General features: G+C 57.4%; 1 protein-coding gene across 8 annotated transcripts in view; it reads right to left on the reverse strand.

Moving 5' to 3' along the window:
• Positions 1 to 15,932, reverse strand: part of Nfix (nuclear factor I X) — a 95,738-nt gene that overhangs the window by 19,737 nt on the left and 60,069 nt on the right. For all 8 annotated transcript variants that reach the window (XM_020155957.2, XM_020155960.2, XM_074053981.1 and 5 more), the window contains 4 exons: positions 2,888 to 2,950; positions 2,575 to 2,649; positions 2,107 to 2,227; positions 257 to 393 (listed from right to left, as the gene is read on the reverse strand). In XM_020155957.2, the coding sequence (XP_020011546.1) occupies positions 257 to 393; positions 2,107 to 2,227; positions 2,575 to 2,649; positions 2,888 to 2,950 (396 nt within the window). The remainder of the gene's footprint in view (positions 1 to 256; positions 394 to 2,106; positions 2,228 to 2,574; positions 2,650 to 2,887; positions 2,951 to 15,932) is intronic.

The raw sequence follows: 15,932 nt of genomic DNA on the forward strand, positions 1-15,932 counted from the left end.
GAGAAAGACACTCAGGAGGCTGTGAAGTAGAGGCATGGCCCCCCACTGCAGGGCACCAGAGACCTGGTGGCCTCTCTGTACCCCCCTGCCCAGGGGCCTGTGGCCAACTCCTAAGAGGCCTGGCTCTTTGCCCTACTCCACTCCTTCAGCCTAACCTGCCCTCCTCAGGCCAGGATGGAGAGATGGCAGTGCCAACTGAGAGTGGGGGAGCTGATAGGAAGCTTGGGCTGCCCTTGGCCCGCTGCCATGTCCATACCTGCATCCACGTCGTTGGGCCACCCACTGGACTGGCTGCTGCCGGCTGCAGGGGAGCGGCCTGTCCCAGGATAGAATACGTCGTCAACAGGGCTCTCCATCTCACTGTCATCGATGGACTTGGGGCGCTTGGTGGTGCTGGGGAAGGAGGAGAGAGTCAGGTGGGCGAGGCTCCAGGGAGTCTCCTAGTACTCAGGCCAAGGAGCGGCACACTGATGGCCCTCTCTGCAGAGTGGGTGCTGCCCACACAGGTACTCCTGGGCTCTCACTCACAGGACACCCAGCTCTGAGACCTGCCCTCTAGCTCCCTACTCTCTAGAGTGAGGCAGCTCCAAACCTGCTCCTCCTCAAACCCCTCACCGGCCACTGAGGCTGCTCAAAGAAGTGGGCAAGCTGGACACTGGTGGCTCTCGCCTGGAATCCCAGCTACTCAGGAGGCAGAGATGAGGAGGATCAAGGTTCAAAGCCAGCCTGGGCAAAAGGTTCACAAGACCCTATCTTAAAAAAACCCTTCACAAAAAAGGGCTGGTGGAGTGGCTCAAGGTGAAGACCCTGAGTTCAAACTCCAGTACTGCAAAAATAAATAAATAAACAAACAAATAAATAAATAAATAAATAAATGTGTCAATGCAACATTTTAAAAAATCAAAATGAATACCAAAAAGCTCATAGTGAGCAAAAATGTCCCAGTATTAACAAAGAACGGGACTCAATCCTCTCCTGCAAGACTCACCATAACCCAGCTATTTCCACACAGGGCATCTCTAAACCCCTCTTCCCCCCAACCAAGACTCCCTGGCAGGACAGCCTCCTCACTGCTGTCAGCTCCACCCATAGGCGGCTGCTGAGGGAGCGTTCTGGAACACACATTCCCAGTATGCCCTGCTGGGAGCCATCGGTGAGGGCCAGGCACGATGACTCCAGCCTGTAATCCCAGCAACTCAGGAGGCAGAGACTGGAGAGACTGAGGTTCGAGGTCAGCCTGGCAACAACAAGTAAAGCCAGGCAAGGTGGCACGTGCCTGTCATCCCAGCTACATGGGAGACATAAGTAGGAGGATGGAAGTCCCAGGCTGGCCACAGGAAAAAATTGAGGCCCTGTTTGATAAACAGATAATGAGTGGCTCAAGTAAAGTGCCAGCAGGTGGAAGGCCTTGAGTTCAAACACAGTATCAAAAATCCAAAAAGAAGCTGGGCACCTGTGACTCACGCCTATAATCCCAGCTACTCAGGAGGCGGAGATCAGGAGGATTGGGGTTTGAAGCAAGCCCAGGCAAATAGTTCAGGAGACCCTATCTCGAAAAACCCTTCACAAAAAAGGGCTGGTGAAGTGGCTCAAGTGGTAGAGCACCTGCCTAGCAAGAATGAGGCCCTGAGTTCAAGCCCTAGTTCCTCCCCTCTTCTCCAAAAAAAAAAAACACCCAGAAAGAACCTTCAGTGGATTCCACGGTCATGATGAAGTCCACAAGCCTACTTCTGCTCTCTAAGCCTCTCCACCAGCCTGTCCATTTGTGACTATCCTGGTCACAAATGGTATCCTGGTATAGTATGGTGCCTCACACCAGCCCCCTGTGAGTCACCTCCCCACGAGAGGCCTTCTCAGATCCCCACTTCCAGGCAGAGCCATGCCTTGTACGGGTTTGTGTCTCCAGGGCCACAGACTTCATGACAGCATGAAGCAGGAAGTTTAGTGAGTGGCTGAGCACAATGGACCCAAGCCATGTGAGAGCCAGTCCCATCAACAAGGGTGACATCCTAATGTTCCCAGACCTGGGTGGGACAGCTGTCCCAGTGACAGGGGGAGGAGGGGACTGAGGCGGTAGGGGCAAGAAAGCAACTGCACTGGGCTCACCTGGTGGAAGGAGGGGAGGTGATGGACCGCCGCCCCAGGGTCACCTGGTTTATATTGTAGTAGCTGGGACTCTCCAGGTCTGCCAGTGAGAAGTTGGGCCCTGATGCTGTCGCAACAGGAGCTGGGAAGAATGAGAGGGTGGTGAGGCTGGGGAAGTGCCAGTGCAGGCCCATGGGGCTGTTTGGTTGCCATGCACAGCTTCCCGGAAAGCTGGGGAGAGCTCGCTGTGGGGCCACAGGACAGGGACAGTGGCCACTGCACTGTTGACGAAACATCCTCCTGGCTAGGGCTGGTGATGAAGGAAGGGCCAACGGTGCAATTCTTTCGCTCCAAAGTAGCAGGGGCTGGAGACTTAGAGATGGGACTCTCTGGACAGTTCCACCCAATCCAACTCGGGCACTGGGGCAGAACAGTCTCACCTCCTCACCCCAACCCGGGTCCCTGGCACAGATGGAGGGACTCACTTACTCTGTGATACTCTCACCAGCTCCGTCACGTTCCAGACCCCGGAAGTCACAAAACAGTCCTGGAAACTTAAGTGCCCTGAAGAAGGGAAAAGTGCTGGTGAGGGTGAGTGGAGGCAAGGCTGGGAGGTGCCACCTGCCTGCTTCTGCAAAGCTCTTCCCCACAGTGCCTCCCTCCCCTCTCCTGAGCTCTGTCGGCTTCCAAGTTCCTCTGAAGAGGGGGCAGGTGCCCAGCGACCCCCTCTCCTCAGATGGCAGCTCAGTGCCAGGGAGAGCAACCGGGACCTGGGTTGGGGAGGTGGGAAGGGGACACTGACCGTTGGGCAGTGGTTTGATGTCCGCATCTCCTTGCTGGTTTGAACTATCTGATTGTCCGGATTCTGCAGGAGACACAAAAGGGAGGCTAGGTCAGGAGCAAACCTTTGCACAGCCACTGGACAAGGGGAACCCTCCGGCTTTGTGTGGACAGTGGCCTACCCTGTGCAGCAGACCCTCACCCAGCCCCTGGGGCCAGCCCAGTGGAGGGGAGGGAGGAAGGGTACACACAGATGGCGCGGAGGGGGTGCAGGGAGTCCCGTGTACTGCAGGGTGTTCAATAACATCCCTGGCCTCCGCCCACTAGGTGCCAGCAGCACTCCAGTTGTGATGACCCAAACTGTCTCCAGACTGCCCAATGTGCCCTAAGGGACAAAGTCACCCATGGGTGAAGAGTACTGGCCAAAAGTCAGAAGCCAGGAAGGGTGCTCAAGAGAGAAGCCAATGACAGGCAATGTCCACAGCTGGGGTAAACCCAAGGGGCCCCCTCCCCCACTGGGCCCAAGTTCCTAGGGGAGTGTCCCTGTCCCTAACGTCATTAATTAAAGCCATTCCCTAGGTCTACGCCTCCCCCGCCTCACCTTTATGCTCACAGGCAGTGCCTGGCAACCCAGAGGGGGAGGTGTGTCCTGCTGCCGCCTGCTCTGTGCCAGCCTGTCTGGGCTGTCTCATGCCCCAGTGCCACAGCTGCTCAGAGGGAGCCCCAAGACAAGGGCCCATTGTGCGGTAGGAGCTCACAGAGGGCTGGGGGCAGGGTGCAGTGTGTGTGTGAATATTTTTCTGAGCTTGGGAAAGCCCCCCACCCCCGCCCCCAGGTCCTCAAAGCTTTGTGTGCCAGGGGCACGACAGGGACCTCCAGCATGCCTGCCCGGGCATGACAGCTGGCAAGAGGGTGGGGGTGCCAGGGCAGGTTGTGGGGCAGGAGGAAGGCAGGCACTTGGGGAAGAATCAGTGGCTTTGGAGGCCATGGGGGTGGCATCTTAACTGTGCCCTGGAGCTGCCTAGGGCTTTGCCAGGCTCTTCAGAGTGGCCCTAACTCTTGGGTCTTGCCCACAATCCCACGTCCAGCCTGCTGGGCCCTCAGGAGAGAAGAAAGAGCTGGGTGCTGGGCTGGAGGCAGCTCCTGTCCCGGAGTCATGGGGCTGAGAGCATTGGCCAAGCTCCTGGCTGGCTGGCTGCCTCCGTGTGACAGGTGGAAAAGGGCCACGGTTTGGGGCCCTGCTCTTCCCATCCTCTACCTTTTTTCATTTGAAAAAAAAAAATTCCAAACAATAATAATAATAATACATCTTGTTGTAATGAGTCAATAAAACAGAGCTCTTTCCCCCAATTTGGGGTGTACCCTTCTGTACTTCCCTTTTCACATGGGGACTGTAAGAGCAGATCCCACAGTGGGCCATCTCTTTGTTGGTGGCACATTCTCCTGGGAGCCACAGGACCTCCTGCATGCCCCCTGGCAGGGCCACTTCTCTGTGCCCAAGCATCACCTGGCCATGAGTTTTCTTGTCACTCTCTCGCCTTGGCCCACTCCTGGCTCTCTGGGTCTGTTTCATAGCCTGGCCCATCCAGGTGGGAGCAGAGAGGACTAGGTGGTAGGTGGCCTACTCCAAGGCTTCCTTGGACCCAGGCCCTGAGGCTCTCAATTCACAGCTAGAATGGGACTAGTGAGCAGAGCCCAGCTTGCACACAGCTCAGGCTCTGTTGCCCAGAGGTCCCAGCCCCCCAGTCCTGCAAGCCTGGGTCAGTGGAGTCGGGGCACAGAATCCACCCTACAGGAATGTTCTGGCCCACTTCAAGAGGCCAGAGGGAGAACTGTGTGCATGTGCTCGTGTATGTGGGTGCACACGCGCGCACCCAGCCAAGGGACAAAAAGAGGAGCGAACCCGACAAAGAGATGGAGGTGCGCCAGCCAGCGACTGAGGCAGAGACAAATGGGGCTCCAGGAGAGCGCGACAGACAGGAAATCCTTCTAAACCAGGACACTGCCTGACGGGGTAGTGCTTTTCCTACTATTAGCTCCATGTAAAGGAGCAGGCAGCAGCAAGGACAGCGGGCAAGGCCACTGCCACGCGCCTCAAGGGCAGCTCTGGACGCTGCTGGCAGCCATCTTAGACCTTGGCAGCCATCTTACGCAGGCGGCCTCAGCCAGCAGCCCCACAATGCCACCACCGCCGTCCCCCCGATGTGCTCAGCTCAGCTCGAGGACAAAAGGCAGAGACACTGGAAGTCTGGACCTGCTCAGAGGCAAAGGAGCCAACCCTGCGATCTTGAGCAGCTACGGCCAGGGTACAGGGATCTGATGGCCTGTGCCATGGAAGGGACAGGGTGTCCAGGCCAGGGGTCTGGGGCTCCATTCAAGGCAGCCAAAGCCCTCATGGGCTGTGTTCAGTCCAGCAAGAGTGGTCCCCTGCCCGACAGGGCCATGGGGGCCTGGGGACAGTGAGGGATGTTAATACCCTGTCAGCTCAGAGATGCATCCTAGTCAGATGGGAGAAGGGGCTGGCAGGATCCCAGACAGGCCACTGGGCTGCAGGGGTCAGGCTCTAGGGAGGCCCAGATACAGGCTACCCGTGGCAAGGCAGAAGTGGGCTTTCTGGGAGCCCTGCCCCGGGTTTGGCCTGCCATGGACCCCAGGTACCAGGGGCTATGTCCTTTGCTAGCACGCTGTGGGCATCCCAAGCCTGGACCCTTTCCCTGTCTGGACTCCCTGAGGGAGGGGAGAACCCAGGATTTGGGACAGAGGGACAGAGAAGGAAGGCCCTTGCATGACACCCCTCCCCAGACGCCTCCTCGTGGCTGCTGGCTTTTATCTGGCAGAATGGGGCTTATCAGAGCCACCAGCTGAGCAAACACACAAATCCACAGTTAGTGAGAAAAAACACTCTGCCTGAACTCTTTATCTCCTGTTCACAGGCCCCACACACTGCCCACTGCCAACAGCACAGGAGGGGCCCTGCCGTGCTGGGGGCTTCGTTCTCCGCTCTGAAGGTGGAGGGCGGCCTCTGCCTCTGGTCCTGCCTGGGCTCCTTCTCCACGCTCCGTGTCTCTGCTGCCCCCTGCTCCCTCCTCGCCCCAGCCCAGGGTGGCTCTCCCCTGGCAGCCCCTGTCGGCGGCGGGTTGGTGTGCATGAGTGAGCCCCTGCCCACAACAGAGCCCCCCTCCAGCGTCTGCTTTCTCACTGGGGACAATAGGCCAGCTGGTGGCCTGTGGGACAGTGGAGGGGTAGGGATGGTGCTGGCTGGCACAAGGCAGGCAGGTGCTGTTCCATGTCTTATCCTCTCCTGCCCAGCTCACACCCGGAGGCTTTCTCTCTGGTTCTCCAGTCTGCTGCAGCCATTTCCCTGGCAGCTTTTCCTGCTTTGGCCTCCTTTTCTGCCTGGCTGCCAGAGCTGTGGGGTCCCCAACTGTACACCCTTCCAGTTCAGGGCCACCCTGATCTAGGCAGGGAAAGAAATCCTGACACCCCACACACATTCCCTGTCCCCACTCTGTGCAGAGCCTAGGGCTTCTACCATTTCCTTCAGAGAAAGGAAATAGGATAGATGGGTCACTGTCACCTCCCTGGGCCCAACACAACTCAGTGTTCCCGAGTCCTGAGATCTCCTCCCATGCCCCGAGCTGCTGCCCAGTAGGCCCATCAGATGCAGCCTCAGTATCAGACGGACACCCTGAATGGGTGAGCATCTTGGGCCCCGTCCCTGGGGCCAGGCTGGGGGAGGAAAAGCATCTCCGAGTCCACAGATCATTTTCAATGCTGTTGGAGGTGGGGGTCAGTTTGGCTCATGTCACACAAGCAAGCACACAGCTCGGCTAACTGTCCTTCCCGAGGGACCCAGGCTGCTCCTGTAATCCATGGTAAGGCCCAGGCCTTCCCTTCCAGTAGCTCCAACTAATCTGCAGGCTCCAGGAAGGGAGGGCTGTGAAGGGCAGAGGATAAATCTGGACTGTCTGGGCCTGGGATGGAGGGAGTACCTCAGAACGAGCTTCAGAAAGGAGCTGCTCCCCAGCTACCTGTGCGACATGAGTCACTTTCCTGTAACAATGGCTGTGGACCACAGGTTTCAGGCAACGCTCAGCTGATGGTGGCTAGAGTGAGCACCTCCCTTCTTCAGGCTCCTCTGTATCCCTGGACAGTGATGAAACTCCTTTAATGCTGCCCTCTTCCCCCCCACCGCCCACCGCCCATGCAGGCTGCATCATCTCAGCCCAATCCCCCAGCCACTTCCTTTGCTAGGCTCCTTGTCTTTCCCCCTGGACTCCCAGCCTGGGCCCTCCCTCTGTCCTCTCTCACTCCACCTCCCTCCAGCCTGCTTCCTCTCAGCTTGCACGTGTGTGTGCCTGTGCGGGTTTCTGACAGGACTCTGCCTTTGGAGCGGGCCTCTGGAGGGCGGCTCCCCGGCCAGGAACCCAGGAGCATGTTCTAATATCGCATTTCCAGCCACAGAAGGGGATGTATTTCTGGCGCCCACTAGGTGAGGGAGGGATTCCTGCGTGCTGCAGCCAACTCCGCTCGGCTCCCACGCGAAACAAACTCGCTCTGTAAAAGGGGCCACGTGCGGCTTCCTGGCCAGCTGCCCCCCTGGACTTCACCCAACTAATTCTTTGGGGCTGAAGAGGGGCTCTACCCACAGAGAGTATCCAAGCATGTGCACACGCTCAGGCGAGCTTGCTCGCTGTGCCCTCAGACACACACGCATACTTGCAGGTGCCACCAGCCCTTCCAAATGTCAGGAAAGGGTGGAATGAGATGGCACATCCAAAGCCACGCGAGGATTCCTTTGGACCCTGGAGACTGCTGGCTTTGAGATGGCCCTCCTAGGTCTGAGGTTCCAGAAGCAGGTGGGGGTATGATTCGGGAGCCCATTCCTGCCTCCCCAGCCTGCACCCCCTTTGCCCCCCTCCTGCCTCTCAATTCCGGAGTGTCCAGGGTATGAGAAACCCAATCTCGAGGGGAGTCAGAGGCCTGGCCTGTAGCAATCAGAGCTGGAGAAAGTGACTATTGTGCCTCCTGAAACCCAAGTCCCCAGAACCTGAGACACCCTGAGGAGGGGGACAACGATGGATGGGGGCTGGAGGCAGGTCAGGAACGGTTCTCCCAGTCTTGGGGACTAGGAAGTCCTTGAGAACACAGGGCACCCAGAGGACAGAGGGAGGTGGGACTGGGCTGGGGCCCAGGGGACTTCTAGTATCTTCCACCTTCTTGCTTCCCCGCCCCCCCCCCCCCCCCCGCCACCCGCCACACACACATCCTGGAGTCATCTTGAGCAGAGCTGTCCCCTCACCCCTAGACTCTTACAGTTTGGAGCAGGGGCCTGGCTAGGAAGCACAGCCTGAAGCTGCCAGGGCAGGGGGAGGAACAGGGATGCAAGTCACCCCCATCACCCTCCTCACTCTCTCATCCTGCCTCTGGTTATGGATCCAGGCTTGGGCTCAAAGGGGCTGAGGAGGATGCAGCAGGGGGATGAGGAGGCAGGAAGACTCCATCTCCTCCCACAGCGACACACACACACAGTCTACCCCCAAGGCTGCCTCTGGACTGAGGCTCAAAGAAAGCCACCGGGCAGGCAGACTGACAGGCTAGGCCAGAGACACCTGGTGAACCAGGGCCAGTATATGGATGGGACATTCCACCTTTATACTGATCTGGGAGACCTATGCTCTCCGTGCTCCACAGGGCCATCTGGGGGCCCTGGTGCAAGGGCCAGCCTGGCCAATGCAGGACTGTTAGTAGAATGCAAGGCCTAAAGGTTTGGTACCCCTGCTGCCAGGAGGCCCGCATGGTGTGGCATGCTCGGCTTTGTCTAAAAGCCTTGGGCCCCAGATGGGGTTGGTGACAAGGAGAAGGTCTGTCTCCTACAGCCCTTAGTCACCACCCACCATCACCACCACCCACAAGGTGGTGGCCTTGTCTCAGCACAGCGGGGGCAGCGGGAACACACTTAAGTGGAAAAGAGGTAAAGGAAAGAGAAAGCAGACGGCAATGGAGTTTTTGGGCTCCCCGAGTCACAACCATGCCCCGCACCTCTCAGTTAGAGGGACACTGCCCATGTTCAAACTGCTTCCTCACCTGTAAGATGTGGCGCTAACACCCAGCCCGTGGGTTGGGGAGCAGGTAGGAAAACACACACAATGGAGCTCAGGCTGGGCTCAGGCAGGGCTCCCTGACCATTGGTGTCCTTCTGCCTGATCACTATTTATTTTCATTTCCACTTGCTGAAATCCTGCTCCTCCTGTCTGCTCCCATGCCCCCTCGGCTGCCCGAGCTCCTGGGGACATGGTAAGTATGTTCAACAATGTAGGTTTTGGCTCTAGAAGCCACCGTGGTGAGCAGAGGGACCTCGCCCACCACCACCAACAAAGAGTGGTGGTGAGGTTCTCGGTAAATAAAAAAGCAGAGTCGGCCAGGTGCAGGTGGCTCACGCCTGTGATCCTAGCTACGCAGGAGGCAGAGCTCAGGTTCGAGGTTCGAAGCCAACCCAGGCAAATAGTTCTCCAGACCCTATCTTGAATATACCCATCCCCAAAAAGGGCTGGTGGAGTGGCTCAAGGTGTAGGCCCTGAGTTCAAACCCCAGCACCACAAAAAAAAAAAAGAGCTGGATGAACACCTTGTATAGAAGTGTCCCTCTCCATAGCAGTGAGCATCAGTCATCGATAAGTGGACTGAGGCCAGTCACCACGTTGGGAACAGGGGAGGGAAGAGGAGCAGGAAAGAAGGCCAGGAGATGGGCAAGGGAAGGAGAAAGACAGCACTTGTCCCCCGGATTTCAAGGATACTGTTCCCAACACCGTCCAGCCGTGCCCAGCCCAGGGGATATGGAAAGCTGAGGGCGTCAGGAGCACAGCAGCTGACCCCAGGAGGTAGGTGCCTCTCCTGGCGGCACTGACTAGTCCACTGACTCTACCAGCAGGCGACAGCGTTTCTGAGAGGGTCTGGGGCCAGGACTCATATGATAGTGGGGTCCAGGCAAGTAGCTCCAGTCCTCGAAGTCTCTGTCCCCTGCCCAACCTGATGGGTAGAAACTGACTGTTGGAGAATGCACCCCAGGCCAGAAAAAGCCAGTGGCCCAGTGGAAGGGGGACCCCCATTCCAGCCATGGACCTACAGAGCCGCTTCCCACTCCTACACCTCTATTTCCAGCATTGCCCTTTCTAGCCCTTTAGCTGCCCAGGCCAGGCCAGGCTGGCCAGACATCCACTCCCACCCCCAGCTGCTCCTGGAGCTATTAATAGTGTTCCCACCTTCCCAGGCTGGGCATGGCCCTCCCCCATCCCCCCCACATTTACCCTTGGTCCAATTATTCATAACAGGACAGAGTCCTCCAGGCCCTAATGCCAGCCCGGGGTGAGAAGGGGAAGGCAGAGGCTCTGAGGCCCCTTGGGAGACTGCCTGGGACTCTCAGGAGTTTGGAGGAAGGAGGGGAGGAGGCAGTAAATCCCTGAGCAGGAGCAGGAGAGAGACAAAAAGAAAAACCTAGAGGTGAAAGGTAGAGGGGCGGGAGAGAGAGGGGCCTAGGGAGGGAATCTAGGCTGGCAAAGCTGCTGAGAGAAGTTTGCACAGAAAGAACCAGAGAGGCCTAAGGTTTCAGGAGGCAGGCAGAGAAAGGAAGAGGAGAAAGGAAAGGTCTCCTTTAAGGAAAAAAAAAACAAAACAGAAGGGGTGAAGCTCTCCTAGGGGTTTTCAGGAGCTGCTGCGTGGGCACAACTGCCTGGGCTGAATCCCAACACATCCGCTGACCACACAGCAGGTTGAGGAGCTGGGAGACCCCAGGGATAAGGACCCTCTATCACCTAAAACTTCCTGGGAAGGGAGAGGAGGAGGAGAGAGAGGAACAATTGACTGAAAGAGTAGGACAGTGGAAGACAAGATGTGTCAACCTCCCGCCATACACACACACACACACACACACACACACAGATCTCAGTCTTGGCCAGGTTAGGTCCCTAAGCTCCACACATCACCTTAGGAAATGGGGCTGGGACAGAGGACACCCTGAGCAGAGCCTGCTCCTCACTTCCCCACTGCCTTGGGAGACTCCATCCAAGAATGCTGGGGACCTGGGAAGGGAAAGCCACAGAACCTACCTACTCCAACTCACATCCTAGAGAAGGGGTCAGCCTCTCTTCCCCACATGCTTTACCTTCTCTGGCCTCTGTAGGCCAGCACCCAGCACCCAGGCTATGATCCCAGAGGGGCCTCCACCTGGGGACTTACCCTGGGTGAGGGAAGATCGACTCTGCTTCATGGAAGAGAGATAAACAAAAATGTACCCCATCATCAGAGGTTTCGGTGGGGGTAGCCTGTGGCTGGGCCAGGGCTGCGGAAGTGGGAGACTCCAGCTCTGGATAGCACAAGAGCCCCAGTGATCTGGCCAGCAGGCCAGTCAGGCCAGGGCCCCCACTAGACCATCAGCCCCTTGAGGGCATTGCCTCTGGGTTTTTGTTCACTGCTGCATCCCTTCCACAAAGCACAGCTCGTGTGGATGAGACTCTGAAAAGATCTTTCTAGATCCTTCTCCCCCAGGCTACTCTTCTAGCCTCCAGGGACAGAAGTTCCTTTTCCCCTGAAGAGAGAACATTTTCTCTGTAGGCCTGGCCCAGCCCTCGTGTCCAGTGTGTAGACTGGAAGCCCCAGCACCTCTAGTCCCCTACAGAGCCTGTATGGACCCAGCACAGAGCTGGCCACACTGGCCTCACATCCAAGGGCTGGACTCGCCAGAGGAAGGAGCCTCAGGCTCCCTGAGAAGGGCAGGGAAGTACTCTTTCTAAGGCCTGCCTCTCCCCATGTCTACCCAGGAGGCCCCAGGACAGTCCAGAGCTGACCATACCAGGTCAAAACATTTGAATCTTTGACTACAAATTTCCAACTTGGAATCCTGAGAGCCTGGGCAGGGCTGGGCCCAGTGGACAACCCTTTGAGGGGCTGAGGTGGTACTGGGTGCTAAACGGGCTCACTGCTATTAGACCCTCAGTAGGTCTCTCTGGTGACCTACTCAGGTAGCAAGGGAGAATGGAAGAGATTTTTACTGAGAATGGGACAGGATGATTTTATACGCTGTAAAGTACCAAGCATACATGAGGACAGCTCATTCTGCTGAAAGGACAGATGACACGATCCTCTGGACTGGCAGATGCCAAATTGCCCCATTCATAACGCCCTGAAGAACCCAAAGGGGTTTCCGGGGTGGGGGGTGGGGGTCCGGCCAGGACTTAGGGAACGTGCGCTGCGCTCCCGGACACGGTAGCTAGGTGGCGCAGTGAGTTAACACTAGCTGCCCTTAACCAGCTGTAGCAAGCGAATCTTGAGCCGCCCGCCCCGAGCTCCAGGGGACGGACGGGGTTCCCTCCGCACATCCACAAGGCCCATCAGGAGGGAAGGACCCAGTCAGGCCCGAGCTACCGGACCCCGGGTTGTGAACCAGGGAAGGAGCTGCCCCAGGCAGCGGCTCCCGTGGCAGCCACTGCCAAGCACATCCCGTCATGCGATGTGAGAGCCGAGCTTTCCGTTCGCATTGATTAGGAACAGCTTGCGGTGCGGGGGCCGGATGGAAGGGGGCCGCGGAATGGGCGGCGAGAAGCGGGAGGTGGGGGGTGCCAGGTGCATGGTTGGGAGGGGCGTGATTAGCGGGCCCAGACCCATCCCGTGCGGTGGCGGCTCTCAGTCCTGCCTGCCTCCCCCATAGCGGGGCTGCTCTCGATATGGGGGAGTCTTCAGCCGTGTGACCCTCAAAAGTATTCCCAACATGCTGGGGATGCCCTCACATTCGGTAATACTGACTTGCCTCTGCACTTGATAAACTCTTGAAAAGGAAAATCCCTCTACTACCTACACTTGCGGATGGTTGCGGGGGCGCTGGGGAATGAAAAAAATGGAGACTGAAAAGTCAGAAATCAGGAAGCAGAGACAAGGAAAGAAATGGAAAAAAGGAAGGAAAGAAAAAAAAAACCACCACCACCAGCGCTGTACAGTGGCGGCGGCAGCGGGCAGTCACACCCTCCTGGGCGGGCAGGCGGCCTGGAGAAAGGCCCCTTTGTTAGGCTGGGAGGTTAGCCGAGGTGAGGCCCGCCCCCCCAACCCCCCTGACCCTGGGCAGTGCAGATCGCTGCTTCCAAGGCCAGGCTGGGCCTGGCTGCTTCCTTGGACCCCCAGTACTCAGCCCCAGAGCAAAGCGGCCAAGGAGGCTATGGGAGGCAGCCCCTAGCCCTACCTTGCCCATGTCCCAAGGGACACACATGTGAGGCTAGGCTGGGCTCCAATGGGTCCCTGGACGCCTGCATTGCCAGCCATTAGCAGCGTGACTGGGCTTCTCCTAGGCTGTGGGCTTGGGGGTAGATTCCACACACACAGCTGGTGCCCCACAAGCCAGCAGCACTTACTGTGCTGGGAGACAGCGCCCAGGAGGCTTGCTGGCCCACCATGCCCTTTGGCTGTGGTGAGGCCTGGCTCATTCAAGATACAGGCCCCAGGGTCCAGGCTCTGGTGCGTCTCAAAGGACTTCCTTGACTGGTGGTTTGGGATCTCTGTCAAAGGTCACCTTCAGTGGGGTCATCTGTCTTCAGTAAAAGGGACTGCGATCAGGCACCCCCAGAGCCAGTGAGGCAGAGGCTGAAGTGGGAGTGGGCAGAGCCACCCCCACCTCCAGGGGCTCAATTCTATCCCTATCCAGCCCCCCACACTCTCAATGTCTTCAGACCCCCTCCCATCATACCTTAGGGCTCAAAGGCCATTTCTATGGGGTTCCTCACAGTCTTAAGAGCAAACCTTTTCTACCTCTTAGTCAGAGTGTGGTGGTTTACACGGGTCAAGAAGTGCATCTCAGCCAGGCACTGGTGGTCACGTCTGTAATCCTAGTTTCTCAGGAGGGAGAGATCAGAAGGATCATGGTTCAAAGCCAGCCCAGCAAATAGTTCCTGAGGCCCTATCTCAAAAATACCCAACACAAAAAAGACCTACAGGAATGACTCAAATGGTAGAACACCTGCCTAGCAAGTGTGAGGCCCTGAGTTCAAGCCCCAGTACTGACAAAAAAAAAAAAGAGAGAGAGAAAAAAAAGAAAAGCATTCCCTTTTTAAATAGCAGTACCTTCCCACTCCCACCCCCAATTAGAGACAGCAAACACCCTGGAAGGAGGGGCTGGGTTGGGCCCTTCTGTCCCTGACAGTCCCCTGGCCTCATGCTGGGGGCAGGGGTACCTTCTCCTCTGGAGGCCCCAGAATTCTAGCAGTAGCTGAAAGCAAAGGGGTGACAAGGAAGGAAGAGGAGTGTGTCCCTAAGCTTTCCCAAGCCCAGTGCAGGCCTCTGGCCTGGGAAGTGGGGAAGAAGCAGGAGAGGAAGGACAGGGGGAGAGGAGCCAGAGGCAGCGGCTGCCCTGCTGCTGCTGCCACAGCTGGAGGCTCAGGCTGCTGGATGGCTGCAAGAAACTGCAGCTCAGATACACAATGTCCTGCCAAACACCAGCCCTTAATTCAATTAAGCTCGGGACAGACTTCCCAGATTTTTCTGTGTGAGCGCATGTGAAAATCCTGATGTGCATGAATCCTGGGATCTGGAAGTGTGTGCACAGTGTGTGACTGTTGCAGGAAGGAGGAAGATGGAGGAGACAAGGGGAACAGGTGGGCCAGGGTTGCTGGGGGGAAATGATGGTAACTATGGTTTTCAAGCCCCCCACTCTGGACACTGGGGCTGTCCATGCACTGTAGGCCAGTAGCATTCTGCACCCCTAACCAAAATACCTTCAGCCCCACTGGGGTCTAAGACTGCCAGTGAGATGCTGCTCTAAGGCACCAGGTTAAGAGGTGGCTCAGGTACTTAGTACAGATGCCGTCCCTCTTCTCCACCTCTGGGCTACAGTCCTGCATGCTTGCTTCCAAAATGCTTTCTGCCTGCCTCTTTTTCTGAGCTGCACTCCCTGCCTGGCCCTTTATACAAAGGGCTTGTTCTCTGCACTTCTGTGATTTTTCCCCAATAGGTGACTTAACTCTGAGTTGTCCTGAGCCAAGGTCATGCCAGCCCAGGGTCCAGACGGAAGCCTGTACTCCATATTGTTGGGGGCAGAGCCCACAGGAGAGGTAAAGAATTGTTGAGGACAGATGTCCTGCTTAGCCCCTGGAGGTATGCAGAACTCCTCCACCCCACCCCACAACCCTCTTACCATTTGACAGTCCCTCTTGGAGGGACTCCAGAGAAGCAGGAGCTAGGGTGAAGCCCTTCTGTTCCCGGAAGTCACCTGTCACAGCCTGGACCTGAAGGGAGGTGGGCAAGGCCTCATGCTCCTCCAGAGGCCTGAGGGATCGCACCTCTCTCCCCAGCCCTCCAGGATTCCCAAACAGCCCCCTGCTGGGAGCAGAGCCAAGAAGATGGGAGAAGGATGTTTATAGGCTGCTAAAAGGGAAAAGGAAAAAGGGGGAGGTGGGTGGGCAGAGAGGCCCAGGCCTCCAGGTAGCAGGGACTGGGGCCTCAGAGGGGAGGGAGGGGATGGAGGGAGCCTGCTTTTCCCAGGGAGTGCGGCATCTGGCAGAGGAGGAGGGCTCTGGCCTATGCCACAGGCCACAACCAGGCCTGACTGTACTGAGAAGGGGCTTCCAGTACCCCACAGTGGCCTGCCAAATGACAGTGTCCTGACACTTGTGTGCTGACCCACAGGACTCTTGAGACACTACTGTTTTGTTTTGTTTTAAAGCTTGTTCCCCTTCCTTGGCCTGAGGGGAAAAGGACCAAGAAAGGATGTGGAGCCCTGGGGAGCCAAGGCTGGGCTGTGGCTGTGGCTCGGTGGGAGCGAAAGCTGAGGCTCCAGCTCACTGGTAGGGTTCTGCACATAGCTAATGGGAGGCTGGCAGCGGCAAATTGTTGTTTACTTTTAATTAAGTAAACAATGTCGGCTTTCCGCCTCCTCCCCTGCCATCCCAGCCAGTAATTTGGGGGATGACAATGGGGTTGTTTCCTTCCTCCTGCCTCCTTCCCTCCCTCCCAGCACTCCTGCTCCTCCTGGCCCCAACAGCCTGGGAATTTGCAGCTGGGGGAGGCTCCACCCTGGGGAACCTGACATCC

The sequence above is a fragment of the Castor canadensis genome, chromosome 14 (genome assembly GCF_047511655.1).
Source record: "Castor canadensis chromosome 14, mCasCan1.hap1v2, whole genome shotgun sequence".
Taxonomy (NCBI): Eukaryota; Metazoa; Chordata; class Mammalia; order Rodentia; family Castoridae; genus Castor; species Castor canadensis.